Genomic DNA, 24,569 nt, shown 5'->3' with positions numbered 1-24,569 from the left:
CTATCCTGGTTATTAGTTTGGACAGAGAATAAACCTTCGCAAATCGACATAGGTCTAATTCCAAGGGCATCATCTCCTTCGAAGTACAGATAACGATATCGCTGTCGCACTGACTTGCATTTGACTTCGTGAATAAAAATTTTCAATGTGGAAAGGTCTTCTTCATAAGTAACTGATCTCTTGCTCGAGTCAACTTGATTGAAGTTGGCGAATATAGTTTGTGCATTGAGAAATCCTTTGAAATAGGCCAGGAATGAGTTTTGACTGGAACAACAACTCGGTATAGTAGGCTGTGAGTGTTGACGTTTGTGTAGGTAGAAGTTTTCCCCAGTACCTGGAGAAACTGATGAGTATTGAAAGTGAAAAATGCCTTCCGTTTTCTGAAGGACCTCAACTGGCTGTGTCCTCATGTCTGTACTGCATTTCTTGACCAGCCCCGTTCTGTGAGATTTAGGGGACGGTCTGGCAAAAAATGACATGGGTTACAAAAACACATGGTAACTAATTGAAAATTTTATTTTAAAGCACTCTTTATACCTGGACTCTTCTCCTATCTGATGAATGCAAAATCTGCAATAGAAAAGAAGAATAAAATTTAAAAGGGCATTTTCGTATGCATCCAAAAAAACTGCTACTGCTTTAAAACTATCAGAGATAAGAAGCTAAACTAATCTCATTTAATAGCTAAAGAGTGTGTCGACAATCTCCTCAAAACAAAATTTGTACTTTTGAGAGATAAAGTTATTTTTGCGTTTGAATTTGTAATAAAAATCTGTTACGTAAATAATGTAATTCTAAATAAAGGAAGAGAAACATTTTCAAAGATTGGTTCTTGGCAAGTTATAGAACTTTTAAAGACGAATACAATGAAAAAAAGAATGTGAAAATCGGATAAAAACTAACGAAGAAGTAGTGGTTTAAAGGACAATAACTAACTTTTGAGAAAATGGCATTTAAAGTTGACACATCCCACGGCGACTATTTTAAGTATGCTCCTGCAGAGTAGCCCTTGTCCGCCTTCAACCTCCTCCTAGCTTTTTTCTTTAATGGTTCATCCATCCTCTGGTCTTGAGTCTGCAAGCACTTGAGCAAATATTCAGTAAAAGGAAGGCCAAGCAATTTATTCAAATTACTTTCTTCATGCCCCATGTTGTGGGTAGAAACAGCTTGGGCGGCCGCAAAATCTACATACCTCATTTTTACATTTTTGTGTTTGGGACACATACGCCAAACTCTGCTGTGAACATTGGGGTTTTGCGTTTTCCCACGCAGGCATCTCACAACGTCATGTGCAGAACCATAAGGGCCTTGTCCATTATTCATGTCTCTGATAGTTTTAAAAGTCTTCGTATCACCATCAGAGATGAACCTAACGTATCGAAAACCTACGCCTTCTGACCTTGCCCATAACTTTTCTGCAGCAGTTGGTTCCATACTCCCAGAAGTACCTTTATAATTTATGGCACACTCAGGAGCATGCTTGCCATACCAACGATTATACTTCTCCTGTGTCCATTCCTTATTCTTCACAAGATTTTGCTTCTTAGTACAAGGTTCACACTCGGAACAAAGCGTTATATAATCGATAACACGGCCAACATGTCCCTCAATAACGGCACCAAAAAAATACCTGGAAGTCTGGCCTCTCTTGTGCCAAGAGCCGTCATAAGATACATCTATATTCACTACCCCATCCTCTCCCACACGTTCTGGATAATTAGTTCTATAATATTCAACTGTTGCCTTTCTGCTTTTTTCTAGGGCTTCTTGCACCTTCACCTTTGCCATTTCGTTCACAAGATCTGCATAACGTTTATATACTTTACAACTCACAACCCTCAAAAATAAATAACTGCAAACTCTCCTAAATAATGAATAACCAAAACCAAAATGCATCATAATATATACAAGAATTGTTGTCATAACATGAACACCTTTAGTTTTCACAGACTGGTAGTTTTCAGCATTATTATCAAAAACAGTAAATTTACACTTTGTACAAAACATTCTTACTCGAGTGTCCAAATGTCTTTTCACAACAACCGCCTTCACACTATTTTCAAAGCACACAGAGCAGGCTACATTATCTGCAATATCTACTAAATTACTTCTCCTCAAGAATACAGTTTCAATATTTTTTACTTCTTTTTCTGTTTTTTGAATACCGATCTTTCTACGCATTGCACTGGTGAGGGTTTGTGTTGGAGCACGAGTGGTGGAGGGAGGTGGTGGTGGTGGTGTGGTGGCGGTCGCATGGCTCGTAGATGGTTGGTGAGGATCAGCTGTTGGTGGTGGAGGTAGAATGGCCGATGCTCGTCGCTCTTCCAGCTTCCTCCTTTTCATCTCTCTCGCTTTCTCAGCTGCTTCGGCCATTCTCTTGATAAAGCCTTTCTTCCTGGGCATTGCAGAAACGATTTGCAGTGTAGAGAATCCAGATATATATAAAAAATCGCCCGATGAACGGTGACAGTAGAATACGACACACGAGAAACTTAAAGAGGGCAGACGATATAGACAATCATACACTACGAAAGCCTTCAGGGCACTGACTTCCTAATCCTAATCCTCTCGCAGTCTCGCTAATCTTCCACCGCTTAACCTATACGCAGTGGACGAGTTGCTAAACATTATTTTTATTCATAATATATGTATACGTATATAATTCCTTGTATATTAATATTATACGCTGTATAACCTAATAATAGGAAAATAAGAGTGTGATTGTCAAAATAATAACTTATTTTAGTAAAATATTGTAGAAAAATAGTTAGAATCAATATATCGCCATGAAACTCCGGGAGTGGGTTGCCATGACCATGAAGTATTCGATGATTGATTCACTAAAAATCGACATTTTTCAAAATATTTTGTCATTTTTGACAGAGGGTCCCCTTAGATGAACAATGAGGGAAATGATCTCTGTTGAAACTGTTCTTTTTCCTCGTTGTACTCAGGCGAAGGAAAACCTTAAGAAAAGGCAATGATCTGCTGAGTGAATGGGAAATTTTTATGCAATATCCCTCCATTGCATTAGGCAGCTGAAATAAACCCTGTGAAATTCGACACATGGGTGATTAAGAATGGCTTTGGAAACTATGAAGGAAAAGAAGAGAAGAAGAAGAAGCGCCAAAGTATAAACACGGCTGTGATTGTATTCCGTGTTTTTTCAAGTCTTTCCTTGTCTTTTGATGGTTTCCTAGTGATGTAGGGTTGCTACAGGGATCATAAAGGTACAAGGAACCAATAACTGTAAAGAGTTTATAGTTGTGTTTAGACTTAGTTGCCTTTTAAGGATAAAAAGTGAATCAGTGGTCGTCCATCACTCATCGCCGGTAAGGCTGCATGCCCCGAGGCTATGAGTGACGTAAGCCGTGAGACCGCCCAGTGATGACGTCTTGATTCTATCCTCCAATCAAGAGAAAGGACTCCATTGGTTTGATTTTTTTTTTTCAAGCAAACCTGACAATGAAACCGTTGGTAGTGTAATTTTTGAGATTCTTGATAGGATTCCAGTTGATGCCTAGGAATAGGTTTATCATGAAATTCAGCTCGCGCGCTATATATGAAGAGATAATCAGTGAATACGATGAGAAGGAACTCCAGATCGGCAATGGGCTTACTGTGAAAATAGTGAACATGGGAGCAAGCTACTCCTTTGTATCAATCAGATACGCACCTTTTGACATGGACAACCAGATGATAGAATCCGTACTTGAAGGATATGGAAAGGTAATATGGATAAGGAATAACCAACACACGCTAGGAAAAGGAAACGGTTTATTGAATGGGATAAGAACAGCAAAAATGGAAATCAAGAATAATATTCCATCGTCTATTAGGATAGCAGCAGGACATTCGGTGTCCTTCCTTCATGTACAGCGGACAGAGCAGAACCTGCTATAAATGTGGAAGTGAAGATCATCTAGTGGAAAACTGTGTTACAGAGAAGACATTAGGGGAGGAAGTGACGGATAAGGAAACGTACTTCCCGGAAATAGGAAAATGGAACAGAAAAGCGAAGGAGAATCCAGGATTTAGCGTAAAGGATCAAACTCAAGATTACACTGGTGATAATGAAAAACATTTAAAATTGAACCAAGATAAAGAAATTCAAAATGCTGAAGATAACACAGATGCTAACTCAAAACATTTAATTGATAAAGACAATGTCTCGGGTGACATAGATAATGATGATGAGTTAAAACGCGTAAGCATTGCAATGACAGCTAATTCTACGCATATAAATGAATCTGATGATGAAGACATGCATATAAATGAGTCCGATAATGAAGATGTAACTGTATCTGAATATGGGATACAAAACAACATTGTAAAGGAAAAAGAAGCCGAGAAGTCTGATAAAACGTTAATAGAAACAATAGTGGAGATTCATCGTGAGCGAAATGATACAGAACTGTCAAGTATGGAAGCAGAATCAGTAGGGAAAACCAGTCATGAGGAAGTGATCAGGAATAATTTCGACGAAAATATGACAACTGAATATAACGATATAGCAGAAGACATGTTGACCGACGAGAGCCTGGAAAGGGAAATGATGAACGAAGCTGATGACGTTGAGAACCGGATCGAGGAATTTAGTCACAAAGAACAAGTGGAAAATACATGTGGAAAATAATGGAAAAATGGTTATATCAAAAAGTAAAGACAGTAGTGACAAGATGTATAGAAATGATGAGGGAAATTTGAAGGATGATCGTGAAAGAAAACGTCGAAAGGTGAATAGTAAAAATACAAGCTCGTAATGGATAAGTGGGTGGTTAACCTCTTTATAATCATGGCGCTGACGGTAGCCACCTTAAACGTAAATGGACTTAATGTAGTTAACAAACAGATGTGCGTTGACTCTCTCATGAGATTTCACAGAATTGATGTATTGATGTTGCAGGAGCATAATATTAAAAATGTCAACGACTTGATTTACCAATCTAATGATTGAAAAAGAAACCCACAAAATCACTTTGTAACTTGTTTACTTCTAAGTATTTACATTTAGTTTTACTCCACACTCGAGTACTTTCAGGCCCTGTCTGTGGCCCATTCTCAAGAGATATTTGGGATGTTAGCCTGGGTCAAGGCCCAGCAATCTTCTGGAACTTCTCGTTGAGCTGTCATTTATGTGATGGCTGTTCTGGTTTTCTTGAGAGTTGCCAATCCCCTCTTGTCGCTCTGATATCCTGAGCTGATGGTCAATGGGATTCACCCTTGTGGTAAGGGTGTGGTCACAAAAAGTCTGTTGGGCAGGAAACCTAATCTCCAGGTCAGCAGGGTCAATCTTAGCTTCTTTTAATATCAAAGCTCGGCTTATGGGATCTTCTGAGGTAAAACCTTTGTTTCCTTCAATTACTTTAATCTCTCTGATAAGTGCACCTTCTACTACCCTCCTGTGACTAATTTTGTTGCTTTTGTATATAAGCCTAGTGTTTTTGAAATCCATCCTATGGTCATTTTCCCAACAATGCCTAGCTATAGCACTCCCCTGAGAGTTAAGCTGTACTGCCCTTCTATGTTCTTGGACTCTAGTCCTTATTCCCCTACCTGATTCCCCCACATATCTGTCTCCACAATTATTGCAATTGATTATGTATACCCCCGCTACATCCTCTGTATTACTGTCTTCTCCTTCCAATTTATTTTTACATACTTTGTTTTTTACGGTATTATCAAAGGTATATACAAATTTATATTGACTTACTTTCATTTTTGAAGTGATTTGTTTCATTTTAGGCATAAAAGGGAGGGCAACTGTTTTCTTGTTTTCTTTATTCCATGTACTCTCTACATTCGCTCTGTAAAAAAATTGTCTAGCTTTGTTGAGTGCCCTTTTTCTGAACCATTCCGGGTATGCTAATGCATCGATGTAATTTATTTCTTGCTCTATCTTGCAAGGGTCACACGTTCTCATTGCCCTAAGAAATAAACCTGTTAGAACCCCTATTTTTATATCATGACTATGAAAAGAGAAGAAATGAATATATGAGTTTGTATGTGTGGGCTTTCTATCTGTGCTGAATTCATATCCTGTTTCTTTTCTTTCTATAAATATGTCTAAAAAGAGCAGTTTATTATTGTTACTTTTCTCTAAAGTGAACTGGATATTGTTATCAAACTTATTGAGTTCATGAATTAGGTAGATGTTTGGGTGTGTAATATTTGCTTTAGTGCCTAAATTCAAGTGAATTCTGTTGTTTTTTGTCTTTTTTTTAATGCGATTAAGGTAGGAGGTTCATGTTTACTTCAATGTTAGAGAAAGGAAGCCTTTCTTTAGCACTTGTGCGAAGTGAGAACTAGAGCATTTGTTTGTCAAGATTAAATTTCAACCTGCAGACCTGAACAGTTTGAAGAGGATTGTGAATTTTGGCTAATCATTAATGGACGTAAGCTGAAGTAATGATGTATGTATACTGTCATCATCATCCAGGTGCCATATCCCCAAGGACGTCGGCAATCATGGCTCGCCATTTCTCTCTCTTTCCAGCTCTCTGCAGCAACTGAGCTGCAGACATTCCTCTTCCAGTCATTCTCACCAATCCATCCATATATTTATGTCTAGGTACACAAAACTGGAAATATTTTAAAATAAACTGCTCCGGGGAGTCTGCATTGCAGTGCCCCCGAAGGAGAGAGAGAGAGAGAGGAGAGGCGCCCTCAGCTAGAGGTAATGAAACCAGTCTGTTACCGAACTTGAAGTCGAGCCAAAGGGCTTAATAATTAAGTTTCTTAAGCTGGCAGGTGAGCGGCCAGATGCGAAGAAGTCTCGTATATGCCGCCCTCGTGCTTTGTAGTTATGTTTGTCGGTTTTATATGCCATTAAGGAAGAGATGTTAGGCCCCCAATTGACAAGGAATGTTGTTAAGTACAGGTAAGTCTAGGTGTGCGCGGCAAGATTATACCAGCAAGACGAGACTAGACTTACGTTCACTCTTATGGCTGTAGTTTCGTACTTAGGCAAATGTTTTGGTTGATTTGTAGTGTTTTGCAAAACATTGCGTGAAATTCCTGTATACTTAAACCACCAGAATTCCGTCCTGAAGTATAATGATATACCCAAGAAATTTCCCAAGTCCAGTTCTTCTATGGATGACTCGTAAATGTATACATTTTGGTTTTCTGTTTTCCGTTTTGGTTGAGATTTCTAGACTTTAAAAGTTTCTCTCAACATCACCTTATCAGAAAGTGAGTTTTGTGCGTGTTTAATTACACTTCATAGAAAACAAGAGAACAAATAAGAAAAGACGGTGACGATGATAAACATTTATCTCGAACGTATTATTAGCCATTTTGACATTGACTTAGTACCAGAAAGAATCCTTGACTTTGAGAGCTGAGAATGTAATTTTACTTGTAAATTTTAATTGATAAGGCTATGAATAATTTGTAAGAAAATCTACGATTTGTATACTACATTTTGTCAATCTGTTTTCTGTTTTCTCCCACGTCTTGTTACAGAATTTGTATTGTATTAAGTCTCGTAAAAGACTGTGGAATATGTATATTTTTGTTATCATTGGGTTGTGTTATTTCAAATACCATTTCCTGGCCTAATTTATGTCAATTTGCTATTTTAATAGGAAGAAAATTCCAACTTTCTGAGCATTATTGACACATATTAGAGAATTTGTCCCTTTTGCTGATTTGGAATTCGATTATATTGTGTCACTGGTAGTTTTTATTACTTTGCATGAAAGTTATCCTACGAGGTTATCTTTTAAGTGTACTATTCAGTGTCATTTATGTCCCCCGGATGTCTCAAAACATGTAGCTACTATAAAGTTTTTAAACATATATAGTTAAAAGTTGTCTTGACAGATCAAAAGTAATTCTAAGATATAAAATTTCAATATCACAAAAGTCTACTCAAGACATAAAGTTAAAAGTCATGCTAAAAGCCTTTAAAGTAAGTCTTTTAAGAACATTTTGAAAGTTAAAACTCATCCTGTTGGTCATGTTTATGACAAAACTATTGATTATATGTCGGACACATGCCGTCGTTCCAAAAGGTGGTACCAGCTTGGGACTCAAACGCCTTCCCGTCTTAGCCTTGGCATTTCATTCGTGTACTTGAAAGGGATAAATACCACGATGGCCAGTTTTAGAAGTCTGTACTATGAGAAACCTTAACAAATTTCATAACATCGTCAGTTGATTAGATAAAGTCGGGTGTCTGTGAGTGTTAATCGTAGAGGACTGTTTATTGAGACCTTTGCAAAAAGGTTAATGTGTAATCATGTGTCTTTTGATATGCTAGAAAGGTTGCTGTAGGACTAGTACTTTCACCAGATACCTTACCATCAAGTCATGCTAAGATTCTGAGGCTGTGAGGAATGATAAGATTAAAAGCATAGGTTTTCCTTGTCATTTAATTAGATTAGGTTACCTCTCTACTGTAAGGTTTCATGTATGTTTATAGAAAGAAATCCCATGAATAGTTTGGTAAGAAGTTCAGATGAATTATGCTATGGAGAAACTAGGCATTTTCTTACAGAAACTGCAGCTCACTTATAAATGCCAATTTCTGAAATGGGTAATTCAGTTTGTAACAGTTTAGGGGCTTAGGAGCTGAAAAGTTTCCTAAGTTTTTTTTTTTTTTGAGGAAAGTGTTGTATAGGTTTACTGAGCTTTGTGTTGGCATCTGGAACTGGAGATGCATGTGTCTGACGTGAGGTGCGTGAGAAAAAGTGGTATAGTCCTGTCTGGGAGATTTTGTTGCTGAGAGGATATTTGATACGAGATTTTATTTTGTTGCTTTGTGGATACGTAGATGTATAACCGGTGTAGCTTTTACATTGCTCCAAAATTGATGTTAATGTCACCCGAACGGCAGCTGATTTCACAGTTAATGTATCTGGTCTTGGGTAACTTATTACACTGGTCTCGATGTATGTTAGAAATTTCCTGGATTTTACAGTACAGCTATGCAATTTACCTTTCTAGATGTCGGTGGATCTATTTAAAGGTTTTCTGAATGTTGATACAGTAATGTCATCCAGGAAGTATGCTGATGTGTCAGTTTGGGCTTTAATAAGTACTTTTTTATGATGTCGATTTGTGGTGCAAGCGAGTCCTTATTCATGATTTCTTGAGATTCCAAGTGTTATTCCATGAGAGTCAAGTTTTGGGATTGAAGGATCGAAGCTTTGGTGTTAATAGACCAGTGCTGAGAATATTAATGTTAAGAGTTGTGCTAAAGGTTTTCATAGTTTTTAAGTAGTAAACTTTGGTGGACAAGAAAGCTTGATATTGTCTAGCTTTGATAAGAGTTTAATAAGAGCTTCATCTTAGTTTCACCAAAAATGTAGAATAGTCTGCCTAATGCAGTAGTGGAACCTTCTGATCTCAAGCAGATGTTATAGAGAAGGGCAAATTCATTCCTGCTTTCTGCTGACGTCACCTGAATTCATCAGGTGTAACGCTTTTATTTTCTGTTTTCTCATATTCATTTGTTCATCACCTCTCTCTCTCTCTCTCTGTTTGTTTGTGTGTGCGCGCGCGTGTGCTGATGTCCCTTTCGAGCCCTCTTGTGTTTATATAAGTCTCTCTCTCTCTCTCGGATCTCATCTCGCCTCTCTCTCTCTCTCTATCAACCTATCGTCTCATCTCTCTCTCTCTCTCTCTCTCTCCTGATGTCCCTTTGGTCTTATATAAGTCTATCGACTGCCCATATGGGTTTTCAGTCGCAGATTTGGAAAAAGAAATGAGATATTCAGTTCAAGGAAGTGCTGTTGGACATTCAAATATTGTTTGTGATACCCTGTAACTATCTGGGACTTGTCTCTTTTGGTGCACGAAGACAGAATCAGGATTCATCTTCGTCAGCATCGTCTGAATACAGGATACAATAAAGTTTAAGGCACAGGATATGCTTGATTGTGTTTGAAATAAGTTCAGGAACCAGGAAAAAATATGGATTTAAGATCAATTAGGATTCAGGAAGTCTTTGCTCCTGGTAGATTTTGGTTTGGTGTGTGTTTTGGTTTATTATAGTTTTGGTTTCTAGAAAGTCCATTATGTTAGTTTATGATAATTTTGGTTACTACAAAGTCTGTCAGTCTGTGATACTTTCAAATTTCTTGGTTCGAAGTTTTGTTGGGAAGTTTCTTTTGACGTTATGCATTCGGGAAGTTTGTTGTGACACTTGCTTTTAGGAAGTTGGTCCTTGTGTTATACCTGGTATACTTTCACTTGAAGAAAGCCAATCTCTGAAAATTAGTCCAAGAAAGTCTTGATTCTTAGAAAGCCAATCTCTGAAAATTAGTCCAAGAAAGTCTTGATTCTTCATGACAATCTACTTTCAGAATGTCTGCTTTTGATATATTTTGTTTAATTTTTATTCATGAGGTTCTTTGGTTTGTAATACAGTATTTTGTGATATTCTCTTTAAAACAGTTCTGTTTTTTGTGACATATTTCTGTTTAAAATGTCTGTGTTGCTTTTATTTTCATGTAGGCAGTTATAGTCTGTGGTGGTTTTTCCTTCAGGAAGTCTGTCAACCTTTATGGTTTTGCCTTCACAAAATCTGTTAACTTTGATGCTATGGCTTTCAAGATGTCTGGATGTGTGGGTTTTTGCCAAAATTGTCTGTTATATTTTCTGTTCCTTTGTGATTGCTATTGGTAGTCTGTTAGTTACTATCATTTTCTTATTCTCAGAAGACTTGCTGGTCTGTATCTTTTCATGTAGAAAGTCTAATAGTTTGGGTTTTTATGGCTAGAAAACTTGGTAGTTCGTGACTCTTTATGGCAAGAAAGTCTGTTATGGAGTTTGTCTTGGCTGTATAGTCTGTTATTTTGTCTGTGTGTTTTTCCATTAAGTCTGTTAGTTTGTGTTTTGCCCTGCCAAGACGTATACATTCTGGTTTGGGATAGTTTATGATTAGCAAATCTATCAGTCTGTGAACTCACTCAGGAGGATTCACGAATTACTTGGTTAAGTTTAATGTGTGTCGTAATTCGTGAATCAGTATTTTGCCAGCAAAGGGTGTCTGTATGGTAGAGGTTTTCCAAAAATGTTAGTATCTTTGTAGGAAACTTTTCCCTAAAAGTGTTAGTTTAACCTAAGACTTTTCATTGGGGTTGTTTTACCATGAAGAATACGTATGTTAATTGTATGTGATTTTTGTCCATTGAGTTAGTTCTTGAAAACTAATTACCTAGAAAATGTGTTAATTGGAAGTGGTTTCTTTCCAACTGAGTAAGTTCTTGATGCCTAGAATGTTAGTTTAGGTGATTTAGGAAAGGTTTTTGTTCTGAATAGAAATGATCAGGTTAGATTGTGATTTATTTTCCTGAAAAATCTGTTGGTCTGCAAGTTTTCCCAAGTATCAACTTGCTTATCTTCTTAGGAAGTTTTTTTGCTGTTAAAGTTTTAATTTATTGGCCTTAAAAGTTTATTGGTGTGGGTGGATTTTTGTTTTGCCCTGCAAGTGGAGTTTATAGGCTTAATCTAGTTTAAGAGTCGAGTTGATCCTGCCAAGAGAGTGACGATTGTAGGCCTAGTAAGTCTGTCAGTTTGGGAGTAGAGTTGATTCTGCCAAAAAAGTGGTGTTTATAAGCCTACCAAGTCTGTCAGAGTTGATTCTGTCCAGAAAGTGGAGACTTGCCTAAAAACTTTGTGATACTTATCACTAGATAGTGCTTCATCTTTCTGCCTGTGGATGTCTTCTTTTGTTTGATCTAGAATGCGATTTTTGTATAGAAAGAGTCAGCCCGATTGAGATCTTTGGCTAAAAAGTATGTCGAAAGAGTCCTTTTTACACCAAGAAAGTGTAGTTTTTTAGGCACAGAAGCTGTCAGTTACGTAGTGTTGTTTGCCTAATAATACTCACAAGAATAGATATTTGGTATTCTCTTGAAAAATTCTGGATGTGAAAAATGACCAATTCGTCAAGATTTAGGGTATCTAAAAACCGACAAAAAAATTAGTTATTGAAACTACTAGGTTTCGTATATTAGAATTTTAAAGGAAGATCTTGAGGTATAATGCCTAAATTACAAAAAGTAAACTTTCCATGAATCTTTTCCTAACTAGTACTCATTATGTTTAAGATAGAAACCGCAATGTCCTTTGTTCTGTTGTTCAGTACTGACGATCAATACAAAGTTGCTGCTTTCGGTCCCTTTTAGCCCTGTTCTAGTATGTGAAACAGTAATTTTAACATAGTATTCACGTGCAATATGAAACAGCTTTTCAATTTTAGACTGTTTTTAGTCACGCGGCCTTATTCTGGTAAGCATAATGAAAAGTTGCTTTTATTGTTAGTAATTTGGTGAGCGCTATATGATACGATTTTCCTTAATTATTCATTCATGTTCTGGTGATCAATAGAAAACTTCTTATCAAGGAATGGGATGATTATTTCACCCTAATTAGGTGATTACCTCTTGAAGAGGACGATTTCTTGCCCAAAATCCATATTATTGAAAGGTTTATTCTACCAAATTACCAGTTATCGAGCCCAAGTGTTGTCCCTGATGACATAATTACTAGTTAGGACTAGTCCTATCTTTGATTACTAGTTAGGTAGGTCTAATCCTGTCCCTAATCACTGGTTATATCTATTTCCATAATATTGAAAGGTTATTCTACCAAATTACTTGTAAATGAACCTGTTTAGTCCTTGATTGCATCATTACTAATTACACCGGCAATGGGATGAATTTTGTTAAGACGTATCGCACAGAACCTAAAATTTTGGCCTAGTGGTCCACGTGCACGGTGAAGGCTGACGTTAGTCCGACCTGCTGCTGCTGTCCTGCTGGGGGAGGAAGAACTCGGAGCAGGAGGATATTAGCTTTGCACGTCTCTGACCATTTCGACTCTATCACTTACATTGAATGGTGTCGTTAGGCCTATAAGACGAATAGGTGCTATTTTTGGGAAGGGGGGAGTACCTCAAGGCGCGCTTGTTCCACCTGCAGGAATTTCAGTCTCTTGTGTGCTTTCAGAGGGACTGTATGTGTCTTGGTATAATTAATTGCTTTTGTTGTAACAAGACTATAGGATGACTTGTAAAGTAAAATAAAATCAATTCGTTTTTCTTTGGTTTATTTGTGCAATTCCTGTTAATCCTTTTGCTCAGAGAGACATCTGAGAATATAAATGAATATTCCATACTTTGAAGATAAATCTTGTGGATGGAAATATCATGTGAAGTGAAAATAGCACCAAATTAAGCAGATAACTTTTAAAAGTATTGAATTAATTACGTGAATTTGAAGTTACCTTGAAATTTAGTTTTGAATAATTCAGTAGTGTGATGCATATCCAGTTATTAGGATAAGCCTAAAAAATGCAACCGATATAATTTAAAGCAAAATTTTCAATTATAAATGTAAAGTAAAATTTATAATACATGAGGGTGCAGCAGATACGTGATTTGTTTAAGAGACTGAAACTAATCAGCATGAAATGCTGTAAAAATATGAACGAATGTACATTTCTCTTATTCAAAAAATCCCCCTAAAATTAAAAGTATCATTAAATTCACATGGAAAGGTGAGCCAGGCAAAGGTATTTGAAGGAACAGAAACTAACGATAAAAATATGAAGTGAAAATGGATCATTTCAGTGTAAAAAGTTTCCGCTAAATGAGTAACTTGGAAAAATAATAAATGAATTTGAAGTTACACACACAGCATTTCTACATCGGATTTGGTACAACAGTAGCTTATCTTCTGACATATTTCAGCATTTTGCCGTCAGATTTGACATCAAAATGCAAATATTTGCGGGAAATTGAAGTATCATGTATATATAATAATCATGACCAGACTTCAATTTGGACAACAAATATTCACATTTTGACATCAAACTTGACGTCAAAATTCCGAAATATGTCTGGGAAGCAGGCTATGTAAGACCCTTAAAATGTAGGAAGTTATTGCAGTCAAAACCGCAATGGAAAGGATTAAGTCAGTTTTATATATAAATGACTCTGAAAATGAGGTTGAATTACCCATATCAATTAAATTCAAAAGTAAAATAATAATCTCGGCTCTCAAAGTCAAAGATTCTGTCGGGTATTAAGTCAATGTCAGGTGGCTAATATTGTTCAAGCTATATTTATCTTCGCTACCGCCTTTCCTTATCTGTTCTCCCATTTTCTACGAGGTCTTATTATACTAAAACATTCGTTTTCTACTAAGATGTGAAAGCAATTCTTCAAGACTAAAGGCAGGTCCAAACGCTCCGTTTTGCACAACAATTTGCCTGCGCAGTCTTAAGACGGAATGAAAACCTTACAATTTTATTGCGTCTACACGGTACCATGATGTTTGCACAAGTTTCGCTCAGTTTTGTCAACATCGTCATGGAGGAGGTGCTCCTTTTGTCAATTTTGACGTGTTGTGTTGTGAAAAAAAAAAAAAAAAAAAAAAAAAGATTGGAACGTCTCAGAAGCACCCGGCGTTCAAAGTGGTCGCGAAAGTGGCTTTTGAAAAGAAAAAATTTCTCCCATATTAAATTACTGCGTGAACTACGTGATGAGCCTAATGATTGGCGCAATTACTTGCGAATGGACATAGAAACATATACTTACTTATTGGAACTTGTGACACCCCATATCATTAAAGAAAATACGTGTATGAGAACAGCAATTTCACCACATGAAAGGCTAACAGCAACGTTACGATTTTTGGCAACTGGCAGATGTTACAAACACCTTGAATTCACAACAATCATCTCGAAACAAGCATTAAGTACAATCATTCCCGAAACATGTGAAGCTATCTACAAGGTGCTGAGGAATGAATATTTGAAGGTAAGTTATAATGCTATTGTCTAGACATTTTTTTTTTATTTTTACATGAACCTGAAAAGTAAATATAAGAGTTGCACAAAAGATAGGCCAAATTTAATAAAATGACTTGCAAGTAGCTCAGATTAATTTAAATGTTGACACGTAGTTTGCAAGGAAAGAGTGGGTCACGTCTTCATGGGCGTCTGTTTGTCGATCTTGTTCACCCTCCTGTGGGCTGATGCTTTTAACTGGGATAATTTGCCCAGTTGTTGCATACCCTTGAGTGGGCAAATGCTGTTCAGGGACGTAGTTATGTTCTACAGGCTGCGGCTGCTGCAAGATGGAGTGATACTGTGCAAAATTATCTTGTCGCTGGCTTGTGATATCAACAATTCTAAAGTTACTCGTAAGCGCGCCCAACTCTGCTTCAAATAACACGTCGGAAATTAGTTTTTGAGCGATTGCATTTTGGGAACTAGCGACGCCTCGGAGTTTATTTGCCACATACATTCCAAATACCGTAAAAGCATCATCTGCCTGTAGCGACTCCAGTCTCCTTCCTACCAACCTCATAACTTCAGTTGTGTCATCTTCATTTGGAACTCCCTTTCTCTTACGAACTGAAGAGTTAGATCTTGAAGAATTACGTGACAATACCTTGCTACTATGGCCACTTGACTCTTCAGATATAGGAGTAGCAGTTGCTTCGCTGCGTTCACTGTCAGTAGCATCTTCATGAACATCATCTTCTGCCTTGAAATATTAAATAATTTCATTAATACAATAATAGATGTGAAAATAGTAAATGTTTATTCGCATATAAAGTTGAGAAAAATAAATAAAAAAACATTGGTCTACAAAAGATAGGGATTGCATTTATCAATTTCGATTTAGTTTTCGAGTTTTTAACTGATTTCTTAACTTGGTCGAAGTTTTAGATTTTTACACAAAAAAAGCTGAATAACTCAACAACTATATCGAAATTTAATAATGTATTTTTTACCAGTTGTATGGCAATGTCTGTTGATTCCTATAGCGATAAATGCCAAAATTGAAATAGTTATAATTTATTTAATTATGAGCTCCACACCTGATATATATAAATAACTTTTTCTATGTATCAAATCAAATAAATTTCATGTACAGTAGTCTTTTACAATTATGTTATCCATACGAGTATAAAATCTAAGATATAATAAAAACAATATTTTCTTTGCTTTCAAATCATTTCTTTTTTTTTCAGTTTCCCAAGACTGAAGAGGAGTGGCTGGAAGTTGCAGCTCAGTTTGAAAGAATGTGGCAGTTCCCTCATTGCTTAGGAAGCATTGATGGGAAACATTAGGATTGTGCCACCTAAAGGAAGCGGATCATACTTTTTTAATTATAAGAAAATCCACAGTGCTGTACTTATGGCAATTGCGAATTTTTGTATTGTGATACAGGCATAAATGGTAGGATCTCCGATGGAGGAGTAATAAATAACACTAAATTTTATGAAAAACTAACTAAGAACGAGTTAAGAATTAGTAAGCCCCGGTCCATTGAAAATTCAAACACAGTTTTACGATATGTTTTTGTAGGTGGTGAAGACTTTGCTATGCGTCCAGAACTTCTTAAACCATATCGACAAGATACATTAACAAGGGAACGAAGAATTTTCAATTACCGCCTATCTAGGGCGAGGCGTGTCGTTGAAAACACGTTCGGAATATTGGCTTCGCGATTTCGTATTTTTCACACAAGTATTAATTTGAAGATGGACAACGTGGATACTGTAGTTCTGACGTGTTGCGCCTTACACAACTTTTTGCGCAGAAGCAGCCCCCAAATCTACACCCCTCTAGAAATTATGGATCGGGAAAATATTTCTGAAGGTACTGTCGAAGTAGGAGAAAGATGTGACCCAGAATTAGTACACGACCTACAGCGTGGAAACAGAGGACAGATTTTGAGCAATGCTATCGTTGTGAGAGACCAATGGTTAAATACCTAAATAATTATTTTATAAATATATATATATAAATATATATATATATAAACTATATATATATATAGATATTATATATAATATATGATATATATATATATTAAATTATATATATATATAAATAATATATATATATATTATAAGATATATATATATATTATATATATTAGATATATATATATAAATATCTATATAAAAATATAAATATATATATATATATATATATATATATATATATATATAAAATATATATATAATATATATATATATATATATATATATATCTATATATATAGATATTATATATTATTATATATAAGATATATTTATTATATTTTATATATATGATATATATAAAATATATATATATATATATATATATATATATATATATATATATATATATATATATATATGATATATATTATATATATTAGTTGTGGTGTATCATATATATCTATATCATTAATAATATATTTATATATATTATTATAATATATAGTATCTATATATATGTATATATATATATATATCTATATATATATATATATATATATCTATCTATATATATATATATATCTGATATCCTCTACTATATATATCTCTATCATCTATATTCTATATTTTATATATTTATATATATAATTCTATTCTCATATTAATATATTATATATATATATATATATATATAACGATCTCGACTCTTGAGATCGACAGTTTCTTAAATAATAATAAACAATTGGGCTGTAATGACTGACGACAGGTGACAAACAAAGGAGGGAGGAGCATAACAAAGCCAAAAAGTTACCTTAAAATTAATTTATTTACAAGAGTTAAATACATAATGTACAGCGAGTCAAGGTTCTGGGTGGCAAAAACACAAAAAAATTACAAACTAACAACAATAATTAATATTTAAAACCAGTCTAAGAACCAATAAAATCCACCGTTCAATAACAAAGCCAAAATAATGACAAAATAGGCTGTACTAAGGGCAATAACCTCTATATATATATATATATATATATAATATTATATATTATTATATATATATATATATATATATATATACCGGTAATGTTTCACTCAGAAAAAAAAAAGTAAATAAATTGATCATATTAATGAAATGTTTTTTTCTTACCTGTTCTGGTGGTTCGTCCACTGCAGTCTCTTGAATTTCATCCATGGTATTTCTAGAGTGCCTTGAGGTTACATGATCATTTAGAAAATGTAACAAGTCGAAATACCAAAGAGATGGCTTGTAGATTTCCTCTTCTCCAGCGCCAGATCGATTCGAATCATTAACTTTAGCCAATTCTTTGCGGTAAACACTTCTCAAAGAATTTATTATTTTTTCCACCATGTCTCTGTTGGCATTTTTATCAGTTTCTTTGAATTTTTCCACTAAGCTTTCATAAGCCTTCCCCTTTTTATCCCGGTCACTATAATCCTTTGATTTGACACGCCAAATGCATGGGAAACTTTCGTACAATGCAATAAATTCTGTGAGAAACTCTCGAGAACATTGCCTAAGGTCTGCCATTGTCGCTTGTTGAATTAAAACTGAGGCACAAAATGAAACGAAAGACGGTGCTACCGTCTACACGTACCGACTTGTCTGCACAGTTCATGGATATCTATGCTCTCCTAGCTCAGTCATCGCTGCAACTGTACCGTCTTGCGCTGGAGTCAAAACTGCGCTGTTTTCCTGTCCACACGCAACGTTTTATCTGCAACGTCTTGAACTGTGCAGACAAAAGGTTGTGCAAAACGTAGCGTGAGAACCAGCCTTAACGACAATGCAAAGCAGAATGCCAAAATGTATGTTTTAAACCCGAAGAGTTTTCCACAAGTCATCCATAGAGGAACTGGACTTTGGGAAATTTTTAGGGGGGACCATTATGCTTCGGGACGAAATTCTGGTGGTTTGAGTATAATGGAACTTCACGTGATGTTTCATAAGACACAACAAATCAACCAAACTTTTGCCTTCGTAAGAAACTACAACCATGAGAGTGAACGTTAAGTCTAGGCTTGTCTTGGTGGTATAGCCTTGCCACGCCGACCTTAGGCTTACGGTACTTGACATCATTCATTTGGGAGTCTAACATAATATATCGTCCTTTGAAACATAGAAAGCTGGCAGACATCTTGGAGAGCCCGAGGGAAGTATTAGAAAACTTAATCAAGCCCTTTGGGTCGGCTTCAAAGTTGGCAACAGACTGGTTTCATTCCCTCCAGCTGAGGGCGCTTTCTCTCCTTCGGGGCATTGCAATGCTTGCTCCAAGGAGTATTAAAAAAAATGAACCTACCCTGTTTGAAATAAATTATAGGTTTAAATAAAAGAACGTCCGATTGTCTTTTGGTTTTTATTTCCTTTCTATATCATTGATCTACAGTGTTTGTACACGAATGCATAAGCCATAACCTATGACGCCGTGAAAAATGTTACCTGCATGACTTATGACGTAGTCTAATTTAACACAGGTAAGCAAGCAGTGACGTCATAACTATGATGTTATATTTTTCAGTTTTACCCTGGTCTATCTCCTTTATATATCACTGGCCTGCCATGTGAAAAAGTTATCTGCATGACGTAACTCTGTCACCTAATTTAACCAACCTGGCAAGCAGTGATGTCATAACTATGACGTCACTTTTTTTCATTTACTTTTAACCCATTTTCTTCGATGATTTAATGTCATTAGTTGAAGCATTAAACATATCATGGAACTCAAATTTCTGGCCCAATGTTTGATCTGAATGCTTAGTCAGTTTGGACTTGAACATCAATGCAAATCTATTCCTGGCCTTATATTTCTAAAGCTGGCTTTGAATACTTGGTAATAGCTTTAATCCCTTTAAACCTATATTTACTTATTTCTGGCCGTATCTATCTTATGCTGGCTCTGAATTACTGTGCATCTATTTTTGCCCCAACTTTATGCCGGATCTGAACATTTGAATACCAGCAAATTTAATCTGATCGTTAGTACAGTGATGCTCAAATCTCATGCGACATGTTTCCATAGGATTTTGTTCAAAATTCACTATCTGGCAACCTAACATGCTCTATATCTATCTATTATTTCAATGCAGAAACGCGATTATTGAATACAATAAGGTCATTAGATGCTTCATAAGAGTGAAATCTGTCATATATTTCAAAACTAAGAAAATGTCACATGTAGCAAATTTCAGAAAAATCTCTTTCGAAACATTTTCAAAACTTTCGTCCACACATCGCTGAGGCATTTGACCAAAATGAAGTTATCATCAAGCATCAGTTCAGAATGTTAAATAAAAAAACGAAAAAAATTGTCATAGCATTAACAATGTTTCAAAAGCAAGCACAAAATTTTAACTAGTCTTATTTGACTGCTTTTACACCTCAGTGCTGAAAAAATGTAAAAATGTATATACAAAAGTAGAATGCCCCCACCGATATCAACGTGTGAGGGGAGCGTGTGTGATGGATCATTAGTGTCGGTGCAACAACCACCACCCAGTGTAACATAAGTAGGTCTACACTGACTAGCGACAATGAAATTATCTTGAAAACATTTACTTTATATGTTTTAGAAGAATATTAGGATTTTCATACATAATTATTTGTTATAATTCTTAAATATTTCAAAAATTATGGCATACTTGCAAATATTCGCATATGCAAGTATTGTTTTGTCAAAGGTAAGATATTGTTCCCAGGCCTAGGTGTTAGATTTCTTTACTTTACTCTTAACAGTCGCATCTCTTTTATTAACAATTTCTGGCCAGAAAGCAAATGAGGTTATCTACACATTCTTGCACTTCAAGTTACCTTATGAAAGAATAAATTATACACCAAAAGCGAGCAGAAGGAATTTTAAGAAAATAACATTTTAAACCAGTTGAAAAACAAGTGTTCCATACGTCTTGATAGTTAATACTTATGATATTTCGATTAATAGCCATCTTCTCCATATAATCAAAATCAGCAGCATCTTTTATTCCTCAAAGAACAAATAATCTTCGCAAATAAAAACATTAGTAACAGATTACATTTCAGAAGACTTAAAATATCTTTTAGGCCTATAAATCATTTTGCAACATACAGCCAGCTTAAACGCAGTCTAAAACCTCAACATTCAAAGAAAACTGGTTGTAATTCATATTCTATCGTATTCATCAAAGAACAGGTAATCTCTACAAATAAATTCATTAGTAACAGATTAGGCTACATCTTAGAAGGCATAGATTATTTCTTTAGGCCTATGAAACATTTTGCAACATGCAGGCAGCTTAAACACAGCATAAACTTCAACATTCAAAGAAAACTGGTTGTAATTCATATTCCTACTTTGAAAATGTTGCCATGACTGTTGAGCTTATTAGGTCTACTGTCATAATGCTGCAGACGTACTAGTTATGTTAACCAGTCCGAGGAGCAAGTTAAGTGTGCTTTCATTGATGGTACCGCTAACCTTATCACACCGCACTTTGAACTAAGCAACGTAAAAAAAAATCAGTTCAAATCACACAGATTACGAATCATACAAATGCATAAAAGGGATCATATTTATTTAACCATAAGAAAAATAGGGCTAGGTGTGAATTCGCAAACTTGTCGACATGTATGACATCAGAAAAAAAAAAAAAGTTTAACACTACTTGGCAACGTCACGTTGCGTCCGAGAATCTGGACGATACAAAAAGAAGCATGTCGCATGAGATTTGAGCCCCACTTTACATTTTTTCTTTTAGCTAATTACATGATAATCTAATAAGTGATTTTTTTCCCACTCGTATCTATACAGTGAAATTCCAACAAAATAATAAGTGAAACGAGACAGACTTGAAAAGTTTTAAAATTGCATAAAGCCGTAAGCTTCAAAAATACCCATTTCAGCCAGTCTGGGCAACAAATGACAATGATCAGCAAGACCAAACCTTCACAAAAGCGAAACCCATCCATTATCACAAGCAAGTGTGGTTTGCAAATCAAGAGATCGAAAGTTTCATCCGTGACTCAGCCTCTGGTAGACAAAGTGTACTTCAGCTAGGAAGAACTGGAATAACTAACAATACTGGTGCTGGCAAATGGAGCATTTGAAGCATACAAACAGGTGCATTCTGGAACAAGCTGGACAAGAAAGTGTGGTGGCTACCATGCCAAACCACTAAAAATAGCTTAAGTTTATAAGCTTATGTTCAAAGACCAGACAGGCTAAGGAGGAGTTCCATTTGATAGAGAGAGAGAGAGAGAGAGAGAGAGAGAGAGAGAGAGAGAGAGAGAGAGAGAGAGAAATTGGTGGTTGGATGGTTAACGACTGTATTGGCTACTGGCGAGTTCTAGGTTGATGCTGTTAGAGATCAGAGTTCTGTGTTTTGAGCGAGTGTTTTTAGTCAGTCTTTGGTGAGAGCTGGTGACAGCAAGTAGTGTCGGGAGCAGTTTATTGAAGGCACTGGAAGTCAGTTGAGTTTTGTGTTATTGATTTGGAGTGGTTGTGCCTGTATTGTTGGATTTGTTGTGCTTTTGAGTTCCTGAGGGTTGTATGTGATTGTTGTGGTTGAGGGTTGTTGTTGTTGGGGGGCTGTTGTGGTTTCTTGGTGGTTGAGTAGTTGAGGGTTGTTGTTGCTGGGGACCTGTTGTGATTCCTTGAGGTTGTTAGTGGGTGTTTGTGCTGCCTTTTTGTGTTGTTGGCGATTGTTTGTGCAGTGGTCTTGGGTTGTGGTTGTGTTCCTTTTTTGTTGTATAGTTGTGGTCTTTGGTTGTGGTTCTTGGTTTTTGTCTTGTGGTTGTTGGTGTTCCAGTGACCTTGACCAGCAGACAGCACAGGATAGCCCTGGAGTATCTGGAGTTGGGTAAGTAAATGTGTTTGTTATTTTTGTTCTGGTTGTAAGTATAGTTCAATTGTCCTGCTGTATTCTGAAGTGTAAAGAGGAAAGTGTGATTGAGGTGAGTTTGGCAGCTGGATTGATTAAGTTTATGTGGGGGGTATTTACCCGCTTGTTTTTTAAAGCTTGTGATCCCGCCACAAGGCAATGGTGTCGCCATTGCTACATAAAAAATGCAGCTTGAATCAATACTGTAGAAGAACAGCTTTGAACCAGCAACATCTTCCAAGAATGAGTTTTTCTCTTGGAAACAACCTTGGTATGAAGCAGATTCCCAAACAAACCTGGCGTTAACAAAAATAACATCTGAAGCATACAAAAAACAGCATTCGGGAACAAACTGAACAGAAACTTCTTGAAAAACAACAAGCACTTCGAAGGATAGATGTATTGTATTCTAGTCTACATAAGAGTAAGACGACCAGGCAATGTCAGACAATGATGCCACCAGTACCACCTAAAGGAAGCAGTTTCAATCCATGCCGTGTAAGGAAGGTTTATATCTCAAAAAAATGGTCAGCGAGTGTGTTTTACTCTGTGAAACAACCTCCTTACGAAGCAGAATTTTATTACCACAACATTAAGCTGGCTATGTCGGTAAGATGATAAATTGTACAACAATCCCGACCTATGAACTATATTAATTCATGTTCCAACAGCATTTAAAGGTTTGAACTAGAAAAAGTATCTGCCACCAGAAGCAAGGACTTTAATACTGGACTTAACATCTCAGAGGGTAAAAGCAGTGAGCCCATTACCTGCAGCAAAGTGTAATTAACAAAAATGATAGTGCAAAAATCGAGCCTTTAGTAAGACCAATGATGAACTGGGTCCAGCATCACATAAGGTTAAAACCAGGTTCCCCTTCAAGATGTGGCATAGAACTCAAAGTTCTAGCAGAAGGCACAAGTTATAGAATAGTAGTTGAAAGATTAATGTCTTCGAGAGGAGGAAGATTCAAATAAAAATCAAACCACAGCTTGCTACGAAAACCTATATGACCAGACCAGTTCATTTGCAAATCCACCTCCTCTGCTGCCTTCTGAAAGCATGAACAGAAACACTAGCAAATACATACAACAATGATCATTGAATACTTGGGTCGAGACCTTTAGTTACAAATAAGCATGGTATTGATAGTACTCGTGTTATACTCAGAAATGTAGATTGGTATTTAAACAACTAATTTCTAACTAGAATAAAGACCACAAGTTTTGGCAAGAGTAAACTGTCAAGTCCATGAGAATAGGGTAGTGCAAGGGCCATCAACTTCATAACAAATGGGAAATACAAAATGATTTTGCCACTCAAAGAAAATCCGTTGTGAAAGTTCACAAACCTCAAGGACAAAAGACTCCTTCCATGTTCTAAGCAGTTCACAATAAAGAGAATACAGAAAATGGAAAATCTATTCGGCAAACCATACATGGATTCCAGAGACTAAACATGAATCAGCTTAATAGGTAAACCTCCGATGGATAATAAGGGACACTATCTATTCACAATTAAGCACGTTCCTGAACAGCAGAAAGGTGGCAACTTTTTAAGTCCCTGGTCTTCGACTACAAGACAAGCCCCATGAACACAAAATGTTTCAATGTCTACAAGACAACCCTCATGAACACAAAATGCTTCAATGTCTACAAGACAACCCTCATGAACACAAAATGTTTTTATGTTTACAAGACAATAGAAAGCAATGGAAGTGAACTACAAGCTTAACCTAACTTACACGAAACTACACTCAAGAAACAGCAGCAGCTATACATATCACTGTGACGAAGGCTGCAAAAGAGCAGAACTCCAAGTAAAAAAACAAAACTGTCAAATGAAAGAGTTAGCCAATTTCACAGAGTACACAAAAAACAAGTAAAACAAGAGCCTTGCCTATGTACAACAGAAATGTTCTGAGTCAGGAACAGACAGAATTAATAGGCTACAACGAGTAGG

At 36.1% G+C, this 24,569-nt stretch overlaps 1 protein-coding gene across 2 annotated transcripts; it reads right to left on the bottom strand.

Annotated features, from left to right (window-relative positions):
- Positions 1-503: 503 nt before the first annotated feature.
- LOC135222050 (uncharacterized) lies at positions 504-2,549 on the bottom strand. 2 transcript variants are annotated; one of them, XM_064260190.1, is made up of 3 exons: positions 1,193-2,549; positions 937-1,083; positions 504-570 (listed from the first exon to the last, which is right to left on the bottom strand). In XM_064260190.1, the coding sequence occupies exons 1-2, from the start codon at positions 2,401-2,403 to the stop codon at positions 1,044-1,046; spliced, it is 1,251 nt and encodes a 416-aa protein (XP_064116260.1). In that variant the 5' UTR covers positions 2,404-2,549; the 3' UTR covers positions 504-570; positions 937-1,043. The 2 variants fall into 2 exon arrangements, with proteins under 2 accessions (XP_064116260.1, XP_064116259.1); XM_064260189.1 differs by having other exon boundaries at positions 937-2,549.
- Between the last annotated feature and the right edge of the window lie 22,020 nt (positions 2,550-24,569).

This window comes from Macrobrachium nipponense, chromosome 3 (assembly GCF_015104395.2).
Source record: "Macrobrachium nipponense isolate FS-2020 chromosome 3, ASM1510439v2, whole genome shotgun sequence".
NCBI classification, from domain to species: Eukaryota; Metazoa; Arthropoda; class Malacostraca; order Decapoda; family Palaemonidae; genus Macrobrachium; species Macrobrachium nipponense.
This window is presented reverse-complemented; position numbering and strand designations above follow the sequence as displayed.